Source organism: Marmota monax, unplaced genomic scaffold (genome assembly GCF_021218885.2).
Source record: "Marmota monax isolate L192 unplaced genomic scaffold, Marmota_monax_Labrador192_F-V1.1 WCK01_AAM20220418_F8-fsc00021, whole genome shotgun sequence".
Classification (NCBI taxonomy): Eukaryota; Metazoa; Chordata; class Mammalia; order Rodentia; family Sciuridae; genus Marmota; species Marmota monax.
In genome coordinates, this window is record NW_026695228.1 from 26,800,354 (window position 1) to 26,813,392 (window position 13,039).

Genomic DNA, 13,039 nt, shown 5'->3' on the forward strand with positions numbered 1-13,039 from the left:
GTGGGAAGGCCGGGTTGATCTAGGATGTTTCCACGACTGAGTTCCCACCTGGTGCCCTCCTCCCCCGGCGCAAACACCTCGCCGCCTCAGGACCCAAGCAAACCTGCGTTTGTGTTTGGGTAATTACGAGCTCTCAGTTCGCGTGTCCGGGACTGCGCATGCTCGGTCGTCTGGTCACGTGATGCCTGTCATGGCCGCCTCCGTGGCCCGGGGCGGCGTGAATGCCAGGGTCTTGCTGCGGGTGGCCAGGGGTTCCTGGTGGAGCAGGTCCAGGGAGGCAGCGGCGCTGGCGATAGCCAGAAAATTCTGGACGACAGGTACCCAGGGCTCCTGGGACAGACTGCGTTAACCAGTCGGACGCCGGCAGAACGGCGCGCAGCCGCTCACCTAACCGTGTTTTCTAGGCTCGCGCCCGGCAGGAGAAGAAGAGGCCGGAGGCTCTGAGCGGCCCGGGGACGTGTGAGTGTACGGGTCCAAATCCCTCGTTCCTCGTCCCATGAGGCTCCCCGATTCAAGCCCTGTTCTGCAACTTCATCCGGGGCTTTTTTTCTGCCTCGCCCATCCCCTGTCTCCTAACCCTAGAATCTATGCGGCCCCTGAGCCCATCGTCCAATGTGGCATCCGCTCTCCCATCTGTCCCCAGGGTGAACGTGGTCTTCGTAGACCGGTCAGGCCAGCGGATCCCGGTGAGCGGCAGAGTCGGGGACAATGTTCTCCACTTGGCCCAGCGCCACGGAGTGGACCTGGAAGGTAGGAGCCAAGTACAGGAAATTATGGAGGACCTGATCTCCTCTCTCTCTCTCTCTCTCTCTCTCTCTCTCTCTCTCTCTCTCTAATCACATCAAAACAGATATGTCTCTCTACTGACTAGCCCACCTGTGGCTTACTACCTAATATGTACTAAAATCCAAATTCTTCACCATGGCCTCATCCCTTTCCCAGTCTTCATTTATTAGAGGCACTAGAACTTCCCTCTGGGAGCTGTGTTCCCTTCCTGCTTGCTCCCTCCATTCTAGCCACTCTGTGATTTCTCAAACAGCCAAGCTCATTCCTGCCTCAGAACCTCTGCATTTTCTGTTTCCTGTGTCAGAAGTGCTAGCCTAGCAGACCTTTTTGGTTCCTTCTCATCCTTCAGTTCTCAATGTAAATGTTTTCTTCCTGACACTTCCATCCCACTCAGTCCAGCTAAAGTCTCCATCCCAGTCACCCTCATAGCACTGTTTTGCTCAGGGACCCAGTTCACCTTGTTCATGCTTATCTGTTGCCTGGCATGGTACTTAGATGTAACAGGTTTTAAATCAGCTTTTGCTGAAGGAACAATAATAATAACGAATTACTTTAAGCACACTAGTACATATCAACTGGCTGAATCTTCATGAGAACTTTATGCGATAGAAGAGATTTATTCCGTTTTACAGATGAGGAAACTGAACACCAGCTTAAGTAGACCCATCCCAAAATCAAGTAAGTGGCAAAACTAGATCCAAATCCAGCCCATTTGAGCCCATAATCTGTGCTACCCTTCTGCAAACATTGAATGCCTACTATGTTTTGGGTAACAATGTATAAAACAAATAAGGACTCTGTCATCTCACACCAATTTCAGCCTAATAATGACAATAATCCCAAGAGTAAACATATTATTAAGTCATGATCAACTGGAAGGGTGGTATTAAAAAAAAAACATATACACTGCTGGGTGCGGTGGTGCACTCCTGTAAATCCCAGCAGCTGGGGAGGCTGAGGCCAGAGGATCACACACACGTTCAAAGCCAACCTCTGCAACAGTGAGATGCTAAGCAACTCAGTGGGACCCTGCCTCTAAATAAAATATAAAATAGAGGGCTGGGGTTGTGGCTCAGTGGTAGAATGCTTGCCTCGCTCATGTGAGGCACTGGGTTCGATCCTCAGCACCACATAAAAATAAATAAAAATGTTAAAAATGAATAAATAAGGGGCTGGGGTTGTGGTTTAGCACTAGAGCACTCACCTAGCATATGCAAGGCCCTAGGTTCGATCCTCAGCACCACATAAAAATAAATAAAATAAAGGTATTGGGTCCAACTACAATTTAAAAAATAAATATTTAAATAAATAAATAAATAAGTAAAACACAAAATAGGGCTGCATATGTGACTCAGTGGCCACGTGCCCCTGAGTTCAATCCCCAATCCCCCACCTTCTCAAAAGTAAAGAAAAAGAAAAATAAACAGGGTTTATTTGTTGGGAGACTATAATAAGAAATCTTTTCAAGCCAGATGAGGTGGCATCTGCCTGTAATCCCAGTGCCTAGGGAGACTGAGGTAGGAGAATCACAAGCTCAAAGCCAGCCTCAGCAATTTAGAGAGTCCCTAAGCAACTTAGCAAAACTCTGTCTCATAAAATAAAAAGTACTGTGGATGTAGCTCAATGATTCATTAAGCATCTCGGAGTTCAGTCCCTAGTACCAAAAAAAAAAGTCTTGGGGCTGGGGCTATGGTTCAGTGGTAGAGCGCTTGCCTAGCATGTGTGAAGCACTGGGTTCAAACCTTAGCACCACATAAATAAATAAAATAAAAGTATTGTGTCCATCTACAACTAAAAAATGTATTTAAAAAATTTTTTTAAAGTCTAATCCAATCATTAAAGGGGCTGTTGGGATATTGGAAGGCCATAGCAGGCCTTCCTACCATGGAAGCAGTTATGTGTTAGAATGCAATAGCCAGAAGTCCAGAACAGAGTTTGGAACATGAAATTTAGAGGCAAGTATCCTGTATTCAAATCTTGCCTTTTAACAGCTATGTCCCTGAGCAAGTTACTTAGCTGTTTCCTCATCTATAAAATGAGATGATTTAGTTGTCATCTCATTGGATTGCTGTTAGGATGAAACAATATTTAGTAGTACTTTGTACCTGGCACAGAGAGAGGGAAGGCCGATTGACTGGGAACAGGTAAACCCAGAGATTAAGGTGGTTGAATTAAGACACTCTGGTTGCAGATGAGCCAGGCACAGTGATGCTTGCTTATTATCCCAGCTATTTGGGAGGCCAAAGGGAGATCACTTGAGATTAGGAGCTAGAGACCAACCTGGGCAACATAGCAAAATCCCATTTCCAAAAGAAAGAAAAGTTATTTGTGGTGTAAACGGGACACAAAATTAAAAGGGGGATAGGGACAAGAAATAGGAGTTGGGGGACTCAGAGAATAGTTGAGTTGAGCCCCCAGAGACAAGAATGGAAAAAGTGGAGAGAAGAGCATTCCAAGTCATGGATACAGCAAGTGCAAAGATCCTGAGGTGGGGATGAACTTGGGTATTGGAGTTTGGCTATTAGAGTGGCATCAAGAGGGTCAATGTGAATGAAGTGGAATGAATGAGGGGAGAAGGAATCTCAAGGACTCAGTAGAGGAGTCTAGATTTTTTCTGGATGTGAAACCATTTGAAAAGTTTTAGGCCAAGAAAGACACCAAGCATAGTTCTTGGTGACTGGTCAGAGGGTTCAGAAGTGTGTCCAACAACAAGTGATGAGTAGAAAGACCCTAGGTTCTGCCTCTTTTAATCCTTACTCCTGACCTATTCTCCCTTCTCCCTCTGGAGTCAGCCAGAGTGTCCTCTGGGAGCAGCAAGGAGGCAGGAGCAGGCCTAGCACAGGGTCACAGCACAGGCTCACAGGCTGCAGGGAACCTGCTGGCCGTTCCCCTCTCAGCTTTATAGAAGTCACTCCATGCTTATTATTGGTTCCACACACCCAGCCAAGTCCTCAGTCTGCTGGAGAGTCCTTGGGAATTAAGACACTCTGGACATGCCCTCATAAAGCCTGCAGGCAGCTCCAGAACAATGAACTGTGCAGGTGACCCACCTGACATATGACCAGGAGGGAGTGCTGAGGCCTGCAGTCAAACAAAGAGCTTCTCCTTGGCACCCTTTGTGGAATGGCGCCTGCCCCTCACCAACCGTTCCCTTCACTTCCTGCCCCCAGGAGCCTGTGAAGCCTCTCTGGCGTGCTCCACCTGCCATGTGTATGTGAGTGAGGCCCACCTGGATCTTCTGCCTCCCCCTGAGGAGAGGTGAGCAGGGCAGACCCCCAGGCTCTGAGTGGCAGGGCTCAGCTGCTGAGCCTCCAGGTCCCCATGTCCAGAGGGGCCACCAGGGAGGGCAGCCCCAGTTCTTCTCCCGCCTCCAGCTGCTGGAAGGGGAGTTTCCCCTCTGCCCCTTCCCAAGTGGACTTGGTCAGCCTGCCTACCCCAGGGCTGCCAGTCTCCCCAGCAGCTGGGCCAGCATGTGGACGGCTAACGCTGCGCTCATTGCCCAGGGAGGACGACATGCTGGATATGGCCCCCCTCCTCCAGGAGAACTCGCGCCTGGGCTGCCAGATCGTGCTGACCCCTGAGCTGGAAGGGGCTGAATTCACCCTGCCCAAGATCACCAGGAACTTCTATGTGGATGGACATGTCCCCAAGCCCCACTGATATGGGCAGCAGGACTGTCCCCCACACCGCCATGGCCCCAGGGCCAGGACTTGAAGGAATAGTCGAGCCGCCAGCCCAGCCCAGCCCGGAGTGCGAACAGGCTGGAGAGAGATGTCAGAAGCACGGTGAAGGCCAGAGACCGTGCTTGGAGAGATCACTATGTCCAGACTCTGGAGGGGACAGGGCCCCTACTTGGGGTGCCATCCCCCAGCCCCTAAGAATGGGAGCGTGAGCAGGGGTGGACTCAAATTGGAGCTGCAATAAAACTGTCTCCTAGATTTCCAGCATGTCGAGTGTCCTTGGGGGAACCCACATTCTGCATCCGCATCTGCTGGAACCCCAGCTCTCCTGTCCCGGCAGCAAGAGATGACCGCTGGGGATCTGAGGCAGAGCCTCGGGATCCCCTTCTTCCTAGGCAGGTTGCCCCGGTGGTGAGGCCCCGCCCCTGCAGCTGCGGAGGGATTTGGAGGGATAGAGGCTGCCCTTGGCCCTGAGGGGTGTGCAGGTGACCTGAGTAAAGCCAGGAAGGAGAGGCAGCGCTGAGGAGACCCCAGCGGCCCGCCCCACCCAGCTGGGGCTCATTGCACCCTCGGGGCAGCGGCCGTAGGGCTTTCCACCCCTTGGTGGTGGGGCGGGGCTGGGGTGTGACTGCCAAGACCCCGACCTGATGCTGCTGGGAGAGCTCCTGGCGTCTCGCTGTCTGGACGTGGAGCCGCCAAGACCCTCCGCCCAGCAGAAGCCGAGGCCCCCCGGATGCTTCAGGCTCAGTGGCAGGTGCGTAAGGCTCGGCGCCTGCCCCCACCCTGCCGACATTTCACCTAGCCTGGTGGCAGGGGGTCATGGCCTCTGGTTCTTGAGGTTATCCAGAGGTCACCAAGTTAGTTACTGGTACTTCCAAAAAGAGCTTCTGGTCTCCAGACACTTAAGATGATCTAGGCTCTGAGGCCATACAATTTCACACCTCCCTGAATCCCCGTGGCCCATGTGAGCATCACCGAGGGTCATCCAGGGGTTATGTAGGCCAGCGTATCAGTGATAGAGACAGAAATCATATAAAGTCAGCGGGTCTTCTACTCAGAAGTCAGAAGCCCTGGCCTGGTCACCAAGAGTAAGTCCCTGCTTCCTGGGCTCCTGGGTGGATTAAATGGTTAATAAGGGCTGAGAACATCACCTGGCATGCTTACCTTGAGCCTTGTTTGCAATTATTTTGTAACTTTTAAACCTGAAACAACCTAGAAGGGATTCCACAGCCCAGGCAGGGTGTGTGACCTGCTCAAAGGCACAGTGAGCAAGGAATAGGTTCCAGTGAGCACCCCCAGGCCTTCTGGATCCAAGAACCACCCAGGGATGGAGGTAATCACCTGGCCTCTTGTCCACAGGTCCCTCTGGCCTGGATGCCAGGACTCCATCACTGCCCTGGGCTTCCTTCAAGAGACAGAAGAGGGGCTAGCCCTGCCCCCAACTCAGGACCCCCTGGCCCTGGGACCCTGCTGGGGACCAATGACCCTGGGGACTTTGGACCCCTTAACTATGGCCAGGAATTCCAAGAACATGCAGACCCCAGTCAGCCAGAAGCGCTGCAGCATGGTGCCCCCTGAGGGTCCTCCAGCCCCACCCCAGAGAAGACCACGCAAACAGCCGCACCCCTGCCGGGGCACTGAGAAAGGGGACCCCACGTTCCAAGGAGTGACTCTGACTTTTCAGTTAAAGCCGGACTGCAGCCTGCAGATCTTGCCCACCTACAGGTAGGGCCCAACTGGGACAGGGTAACCTTTACAATATCCACAGCAGCTGGTTCTAGGACCCCACCTCCCTCCAGTTACCCAAATGTTATAGAAAATGCCATGCTATTTGCGTAGAGCCCATGTACAAACCGTACACTTTGTTTTATTTATTTTTGTGATATGATGGGTTGAAACCAGGGCAATCTACCACTTAGCTACACTCTCAGCCCTTTTTATTAATGTTTATTGTGGTATTGTTGATTTAGCCCAGGGGTGCTCTACCATTGAGCTACACCCTCAGCCCTTCTTTATTTTTGAGACAGGGTCTCCCTAAGTTGCCCAGGCTGACCTCAAACTTGTGATCCTTCTGCTTCAGCTTCAGAGTTTCAGAGTAGCGGGGATTACAGGAATGGGCCACTGAACCCAGCTTCCCGTGTACTTTAAGTCACTTCTAGACCCCTTAAAATATCTCATGCAGTATATATACATGCAGTATGTAAATAGTTAAACTGTATCATTTAGGAAATGAAAAGTCTGTATGTGTTTAGTACCTGTGGATTTTGTTCCCTAAATATTTCCTTTCTTAAAAATTTGTTCTAAGCTGGGCGTGGTGGTGCGCGCCTGTAATCCCAGCGGCTCGGGAGGCTGAGTCAGCAGGATCATGAGTTCAAAGCCAGCCTCAGTAAAAGCGAGGCACTAAGCAACTCAGTGAGGCCCTGTTCTAATAAAATACAAAATAGGGCTAGGGATGTGGCTCAGTGGTGGAGAGCCCCTGAGTTCATTCCCTGGTACCCCCCCACGGTTTTTTTTTTTCTAATTATGTATACATAACAGTAGAATGCATCCTGCCACATCGGGCATAGATGGAATATGACTGCTCATTCTTCTAGTTGTACACATACATGCACATAGGGTCGGAATGTCCAGTTCATTCTACTATTCTTCATACCTGCTCCCTTCTCCTCAAATATTTACAATCCACAGAGGTTTTTTGTTTGGTTGGTTTGTTTCTTTTCTTACTTTCTTTTTTTCTGTACCAGGATTGAAAGCACCCAGGGTGCTTAACAACTGAGCCACATCCCCAGCCCTTGTTTATGTTTCCTTTCCAGACAGTGTCTCACTGAGTTGCTTAGGGCCTCTTAAGTTGCTGAGGTTGGCTTTGAACTTGCAGTCCTCCTGCCTCAGCCTCCCAAGCCTCTGGCATTACAAGGTGCACCACCACACCTGACCAGATTTTTGTTGTTATTTTTACGATGCTAGGGATGGGCCTCCAGGGCCTCCTGCCTACTAAGACAACCCTACAATTGGTTGTGGTCTTGGATACAGAATCCCTGGATAGGGAGGGCTGACATGTACATCCAAGAAAGGACCAGGACATTGATGGGGACTGGAATGTGGCTCAGCGTATGGTGATTGCCTAGCATTTGCAAGGCCCTAGGTTCAACTCCCAGCACACCACCAGAAGAAAGGAAAGTATTGGGAGACAGATGCCCTGGAGTCAGTCCTTCCACATGAGGGATGGCTCAGTCTGATTAAGACCTCAGGCCAGTGCCATGTCCAGCCCTGCCTCTGTCTCCACTGAGACTTGGTCCCCTCTGTCAAACAGGCTGGTCCATACTGAGGGCAGCTGTATACTTTCCCCAAAAGTGAGGCTCTAAGCAACTTAGCAAGACCCTGTTGCAAAAAAAATTAAAAAGGGGGGGATGTGGCTCAGTGGTTAAGTGCTCCTGGGTTCAATCCCCAGTACTCCGCCCCCCCCCCACAAAAAAAAAATAAAAAAAGAAAGAAAAAATGGTTACAGGCAACACGTTTATGTTTTGGTATTGGGAATTGAGCCCAGGGCACTTTTCCACTGAGCCGCATCCTCAGTCCTTTCTTTTTCTTTTTTTTAAATTGGAAACAGAGTCTTGCTAACTTGCCCAGGCTGGCTTTGAACTTGCCATCCTGCCTCAGCCTCTTGAGTTGCTAGGGTTACAGACATCACTACGGCCCTGGCAACAGGCAGCACTCCATGTACATGGGCTCATGATGCCCATTGTACAGGTTAGAAAACTGAAGCCTCGAGGGTGAGGATGTAGCTGGTCCAGGGCCACACAGCAGGCAAGGGGGAGAACTGGCACTTGAGCCTGTATCCCAGCACACCACCCTTGGAATGATATCTTATCATTCAGACTCCGACTGTCTCCTAGGGCTGCCAGATACCTTGATAATGAGTGTTCAGGGGACAGGACGCTGATCCCCAATGCTAATGTCTCATCTGCCCCGCAGCAGCCACTCTCAGGGACCACCCGCAAGCCCTGCCAGTGCCCCTGAGCCCAACCCTGGAGGCAGCGAGGCCCAGGGTGAGTCCTGAAGATGTAAGAGCTGTAAATATTTGGGGGGGGCCAACTTCTTGTCCTCCCTGCCTCTGTCTCCCTGCCCCCTCCCCCTCCCGCTTCCCCATTTAGACCTGCCCAGGAGTTGGAGTGCACCCCTCCCTTCAGGCTGAGTCACCCCACCCCCAGCTTCCTCCCCTGCTGAGCTGCACCATCTGTCCCTCTTCCTGGCTTTCCCTGTCTTTAACAACACCCAAGGCTGGCCCAGAACCAGGTGGGGCCTTCACAGGGACCCCCCACACACAATGCCCTACCTCCACAGGTCTCTTGAATTCAGATTCTTGACTCTGATCTTTGCCCTTTGACCTCTGACCCTCCAGCTCCACGATGCTGTGCCTCCTGTAGGACCCAGAGGACCCCACTCTGGAGAGATGCTGAAGATGGGACCCCTCTCTGCAATGCCTGTGGTATCAGGTCCTCAGCATGGAGGAGGGAGTTGGGGTCGGGCCCCCCATTAGTGTGGGGGGATCTGGGAAGAAGAGGTACCTCTTGAGGAAAATGGCTTCCTCATGATAGTTTCTGGGTCCCTGCTGTATCTTTTGTTTTTAGTTGTAGATGGACGCAATTCCTTTATCTTATTTATTTATTTTTATGTGGTGCTGAGGATCAAACCCAGGGCCTTTCTCCACTGCTGAGCTACATGCCCAGCCCCACTGCTGCATCTTAAATGATAATTTCTTGTATCTCCATCCCAGGTACAAGAAATATGGTACCCGTTGTTCCAGTTGCTGGCTGGTGCCCAGGAAAAGTGTCCAGCCCAAGAAGCTGTGTGGCAGATGTGGGTTGTCCATGGACCCCCACCAAGACCCAACTCAGGAAATGTAAGCCCTTCTTCACTCAAGTGACCTGGTTCTGCCTCAGTTTTCCTAGGGGAAGAATGGGTAGAACTCCTAGGAGTAAGGAAAGTCAAGCCTGTCTCCTGTCTCTCCCAGGAAGAATATCCAGGCTCAGTCCCCAGACTCCCTGTTTCATGAGGTCACCCCCCTGGTTCAGCCCCTTCTCCAGTCGGGCTTGATTGGACTCCAAATAAAGGAAACTGTTTCAGCTGTGACTATTGTTATTGCTATTAATACTTTGAGAAAGCCTGAGCTACTCAGAGCAGTGTGATTTGGGAATCCCATTCTGAGTACTTTCCTTCACTTCTCCCCATCCTGGGAAGATGGGGGCAGGTGTTTCATTGGGGTTGTGAGGAACACACACACACACACACACACACACAGAGAGTTATATACAGACCAACACAAGAATTAACCACATTCACTCAGCACAGTGTCCTATACCGGAAAACAGTCACCACACAAACAACACACATAGATGCACAAGACAAATGCATGTGCTGACACCCACATGTGAAAGACACACAGATACAGACTGACCACACAAATCAATAGACACAGCCAGTGACAGACACCTGTGTGTCATCGCACAGGGGACAGATGCATGCCGACCGACACACAGGTGGGCCCTTCATCTGCTAGCCTCACCCCTGCTTTCAGACTGTCACCCTCCCTGCACCCTTGAGCATACCAACCCTGCTGTGTTCCCCTCCCCCCTCTTCAAGAGATGCCCCCCCAACCCCAAACCAAAAACTGACCAGGGGAACCAGCCCTGGGCAACTGGGAGGCACAAGTCACCAGAGCTTATTGAGAGGGAGAAGAAAGAGCCCAAGAATGGATGGGGTGGGCCAGGGCTGTGACTCAGTGGTGGAGCACTTAGCCAGCAAGCCCTGGCTTCCATCCTCAGCACTGCAAAAATAAATAAATAAATAAATAAATAAATAAAGGTGAGTTGCATCAAGATTGGGTCTGCTGCCTACTGCAGGAGGTGAGAGAGTACAAACCTGCGAGACCCTCCTAGTCTCACCTGAGTACAGCTGTAGGAAAAGCCCCGGGGCCCATATTTCTCAGCCCTCAGATCATTGCTAACCTTTCTTCGGCCTAAAACATCTTCCCTCCACATCTCCCCAGGGCTGCTACCTTCTTGTCATTTGGAAAAACTTAATATCACCCCTTCAGGGAAGCCTTCCTAAACCACCGACTCTAAAACAGAACTCCACACCCAGCCCACATCAGTCTCAAGTTCAGCTCCTTGCCGGTATCCCTCTTAGAACCTGCCAGAAGTTTCATTTCTCTATCTGGCCCAAAAGTATTTAATCACATTCATCTCTCTCCCACTAGACCATGACTTAGGTCCAAGGTGGCCACATCTGTGTGCTTGACCACAAGAGGCCTCCCCAGTGCCCAGCATGGAAAAACTTGAGGTCACACATTGAACTCATCAAGGTCTCTGCAGATTCACAACTGTTTTTACCCATTTATTGAGCATCTATTGTGTGCCGAAGTGGGGATACTGGGTGAATAGAAAGAACAAAGTACAGGGCTGGGGTTGTGGCTCAGTGGTTGAGCACTCACTTCCCATGTGCAGGACCCTGGGTTCAAGCCTCAGCACCACATAAAAATAAGTGAATTAAAGGTGTTGTATCCAACTACAACTAAAATTTTTTTTAAAAATATATTAAAAAAAAAAAGAACAATGTACAGTACTATGGTACATCCTGTAATCCCAGTGACTCAGGAGGCCAAGGCCAGAGGATGGCAAGTTCAAGGTTAGCCTCCAGAACTTAGAGCCTATCTAAAATTAAAAATAGCTAGGGGTATAGCTCAGTGATAGTGTTCCTGGATTCAATCCCCAGTACTGCAAAAAAAAAAAAAAAAAAGGAAAAAAAATTTAGGGGCTGGGGTTATGGCTCAGTGGTAGAACATCATTTGCCTCGCACCTGCAAGGTCCTGGTTTCGATCCTCAGCACCACATATAAATAAATAAAGTTATAAAAAAATTTAAAAATGAAAAAGATCAATGATCTGCTGGGGCCAATATTCTAGGCTGAGAGAGCAATATTCAGTTAGCTGGTGCAGTGGTGTACACCTGAAGGCCCAGCTACTCAGGAGGCTGAGGGAGGAGACTCACTTGAGCCCAGGAGGTGAATTCAGTCTGGGAAACACAGAGAGACCCCATTTCTTAAAAATAAATACAATTTCAATAAAATATCAAATAGAATCTTTTTTTTAGTTGTAATTGGACACAGTATCTTTATTTTTTATCTTTATGTGGTGCTGAGGATCGAACCCAGGGCCTCGCACATGCTAGGCAAGCGCTCTACCACTGAGCCACAATCTCAGCCCCCGAATAGAATCTTAAGTAGTGATCTGGGCTGCAGAAAAATGTGTAAGAGGAATTGAGCCAGATGCGGTGGCACACATCTGTAATCCCAGCAACTGGAGAGACTGAGGCAGGAGGATCATGAGTACAAAACCAGCCTCAGCAAAAGAAAGGCACTAAGCAACTCAGTGAGACCCTGTCTCTTAAATAAAATTCAAAACAGGGCTGGGGATGTGGCTCAGTGGTTGAGTGCCCCTGAGTTCAATCCCCAGGTACCCCCCCCCACAAAAAGAATTGAGGGGCTACTTTATCCATGGGGCTCAGGGAAGGTCCCCTCAGGGATTGACTTGGCATAGAGACCTCAAGATAGTGAACTAGGGCTGGGGTTGTGGCTCAGTGGTAGAGTGCTTGCCTAGCACATGCAAGGCCCTGGGTTTGATTCTCAGCACCACATAAAGATAAATAAACAAAATAAAAGTACTGTGTCCAACTACAAATAAAAAACAAATACTTAAAAAAAAAAAAAAGTTAGGGAACTAGCAAAGGGACCTGGAGGTGAGGACTCCCCCGTCAGAAGGAACAGCATGGGCTGGGCATGGTAGTGCACACCTGTAATACCAGGTACTCTGCAGGGAGATTGAGGCCAGCCTCATCTTAGTGAGACTCTATCTCGAAATAAAAAGGGCTGGGGGTGTAGCTTAGTGGTAGAGCACCCCAGGGTTCAACCCTCACTATCAACAAAACCAAACCAAAGGACAGGACAGGCAGGCAAGATTTTGTGGGCTTCAGGGGATCTGGAGGAGGCCAGGGGAAGTGGTAGAGACTTGGGGGGGAGCCCAGCAGGGACTCTAACTTGCCTGTGCTTTGTTGCTTTTTGTCCCTGGCACTTAACACCCAGAACCAGTTTGCCCTCTCATGCCCTCCTTCCTGTTCTCATCTTTGCTCATTAAATGTTCGCATGGGGGCAGCCAATGAAGCTTGGAGCTGCCCAGGCGAACTTCCTTCTCCAGAGCTCTGTGTTCCTGTTTTTGAGGGAGGAGGGAGAGAGGGGGAGGCCCAGCTGTTCTCTCCTTATGCCATTGGAGGGATGGTGATGTGCGTGGGGGTTGCTGCTGATCCCCTGTGTTAGCTCTGAATCATGATGGGTCAAGTGATAAAGCAGGTTGGGGTAAACTGAGGCAGTGTGGGTGGACACTGGCTGGAGGAAGCTTTGGGGTGGGGGCAGCAGTAGTCCTTTAACAGGAGGGCTGACACCCACAACTGCAGCCACTGCTCCTCCCTCCACCCATCCCACCACTTGGGAAGGACTGCTTGGCCTCTCCCGGCAAGGCGGCG

At 50.4% G+C, this 13,039-nt stretch overlaps 2 protein-coding genes across 3 annotated transcripts; both read left to right on the plus strand.

The window, feature by feature from the left end:
• The first annotated feature begins 75 nt into the window (after positions 1-75).
• Fdx2 (ferredoxin 2) lies at positions 76-4,724 on the plus strand. Its single transcript, XM_046436756.1, has 5 exons — positions 76-317; positions 405-459; positions 644-750; positions 3,957-4,044; positions 4,290-4,724. Exons 1-5 carry the CDS (start codon positions 182-184, stop codon positions 4,444-4,446), a joined length of 543 nt encoding a protein of 180 aa, XP_046292712.1. The 5' UTR covers positions 76-181; the 3' UTR covers positions 4,447-4,724.
• A 125-nt stretch (positions 4,725-4,849) lies between these two features.
• On the plus strand, positions 4,850-9,964 carry Zglp1 (zinc finger GATA like protein 1). 2 transcript variants are annotated; one of them, XM_058576510.1, is made up of 6 exons: positions 4,850-5,220; positions 5,826-6,191; positions 8,442-8,512; positions 8,866-8,959; positions 9,241-9,366; positions 9,478-9,964. In XM_058576510.1, exons 1-6 carry the CDS (start codon positions 5,114-5,116, stop codon positions 9,650-9,652), a joined length of 939 nt encoding a protein of 312 aa, XP_058432493.1. In that variant the 5' UTR covers positions 4,850-5,113; the 3' UTR covers positions 9,653-9,964. The 2 variants fall into 2 exon arrangements, with proteins under 2 accessions (XP_058432493.1, XP_046292670.1); XM_046436714.2 differs by having other exon boundaries at positions 8,439-8,512; positions 9,478-9,963.
• The last annotated feature ends 3,075 nt before the right edge of the window (positions 9,965-13,039 follow it).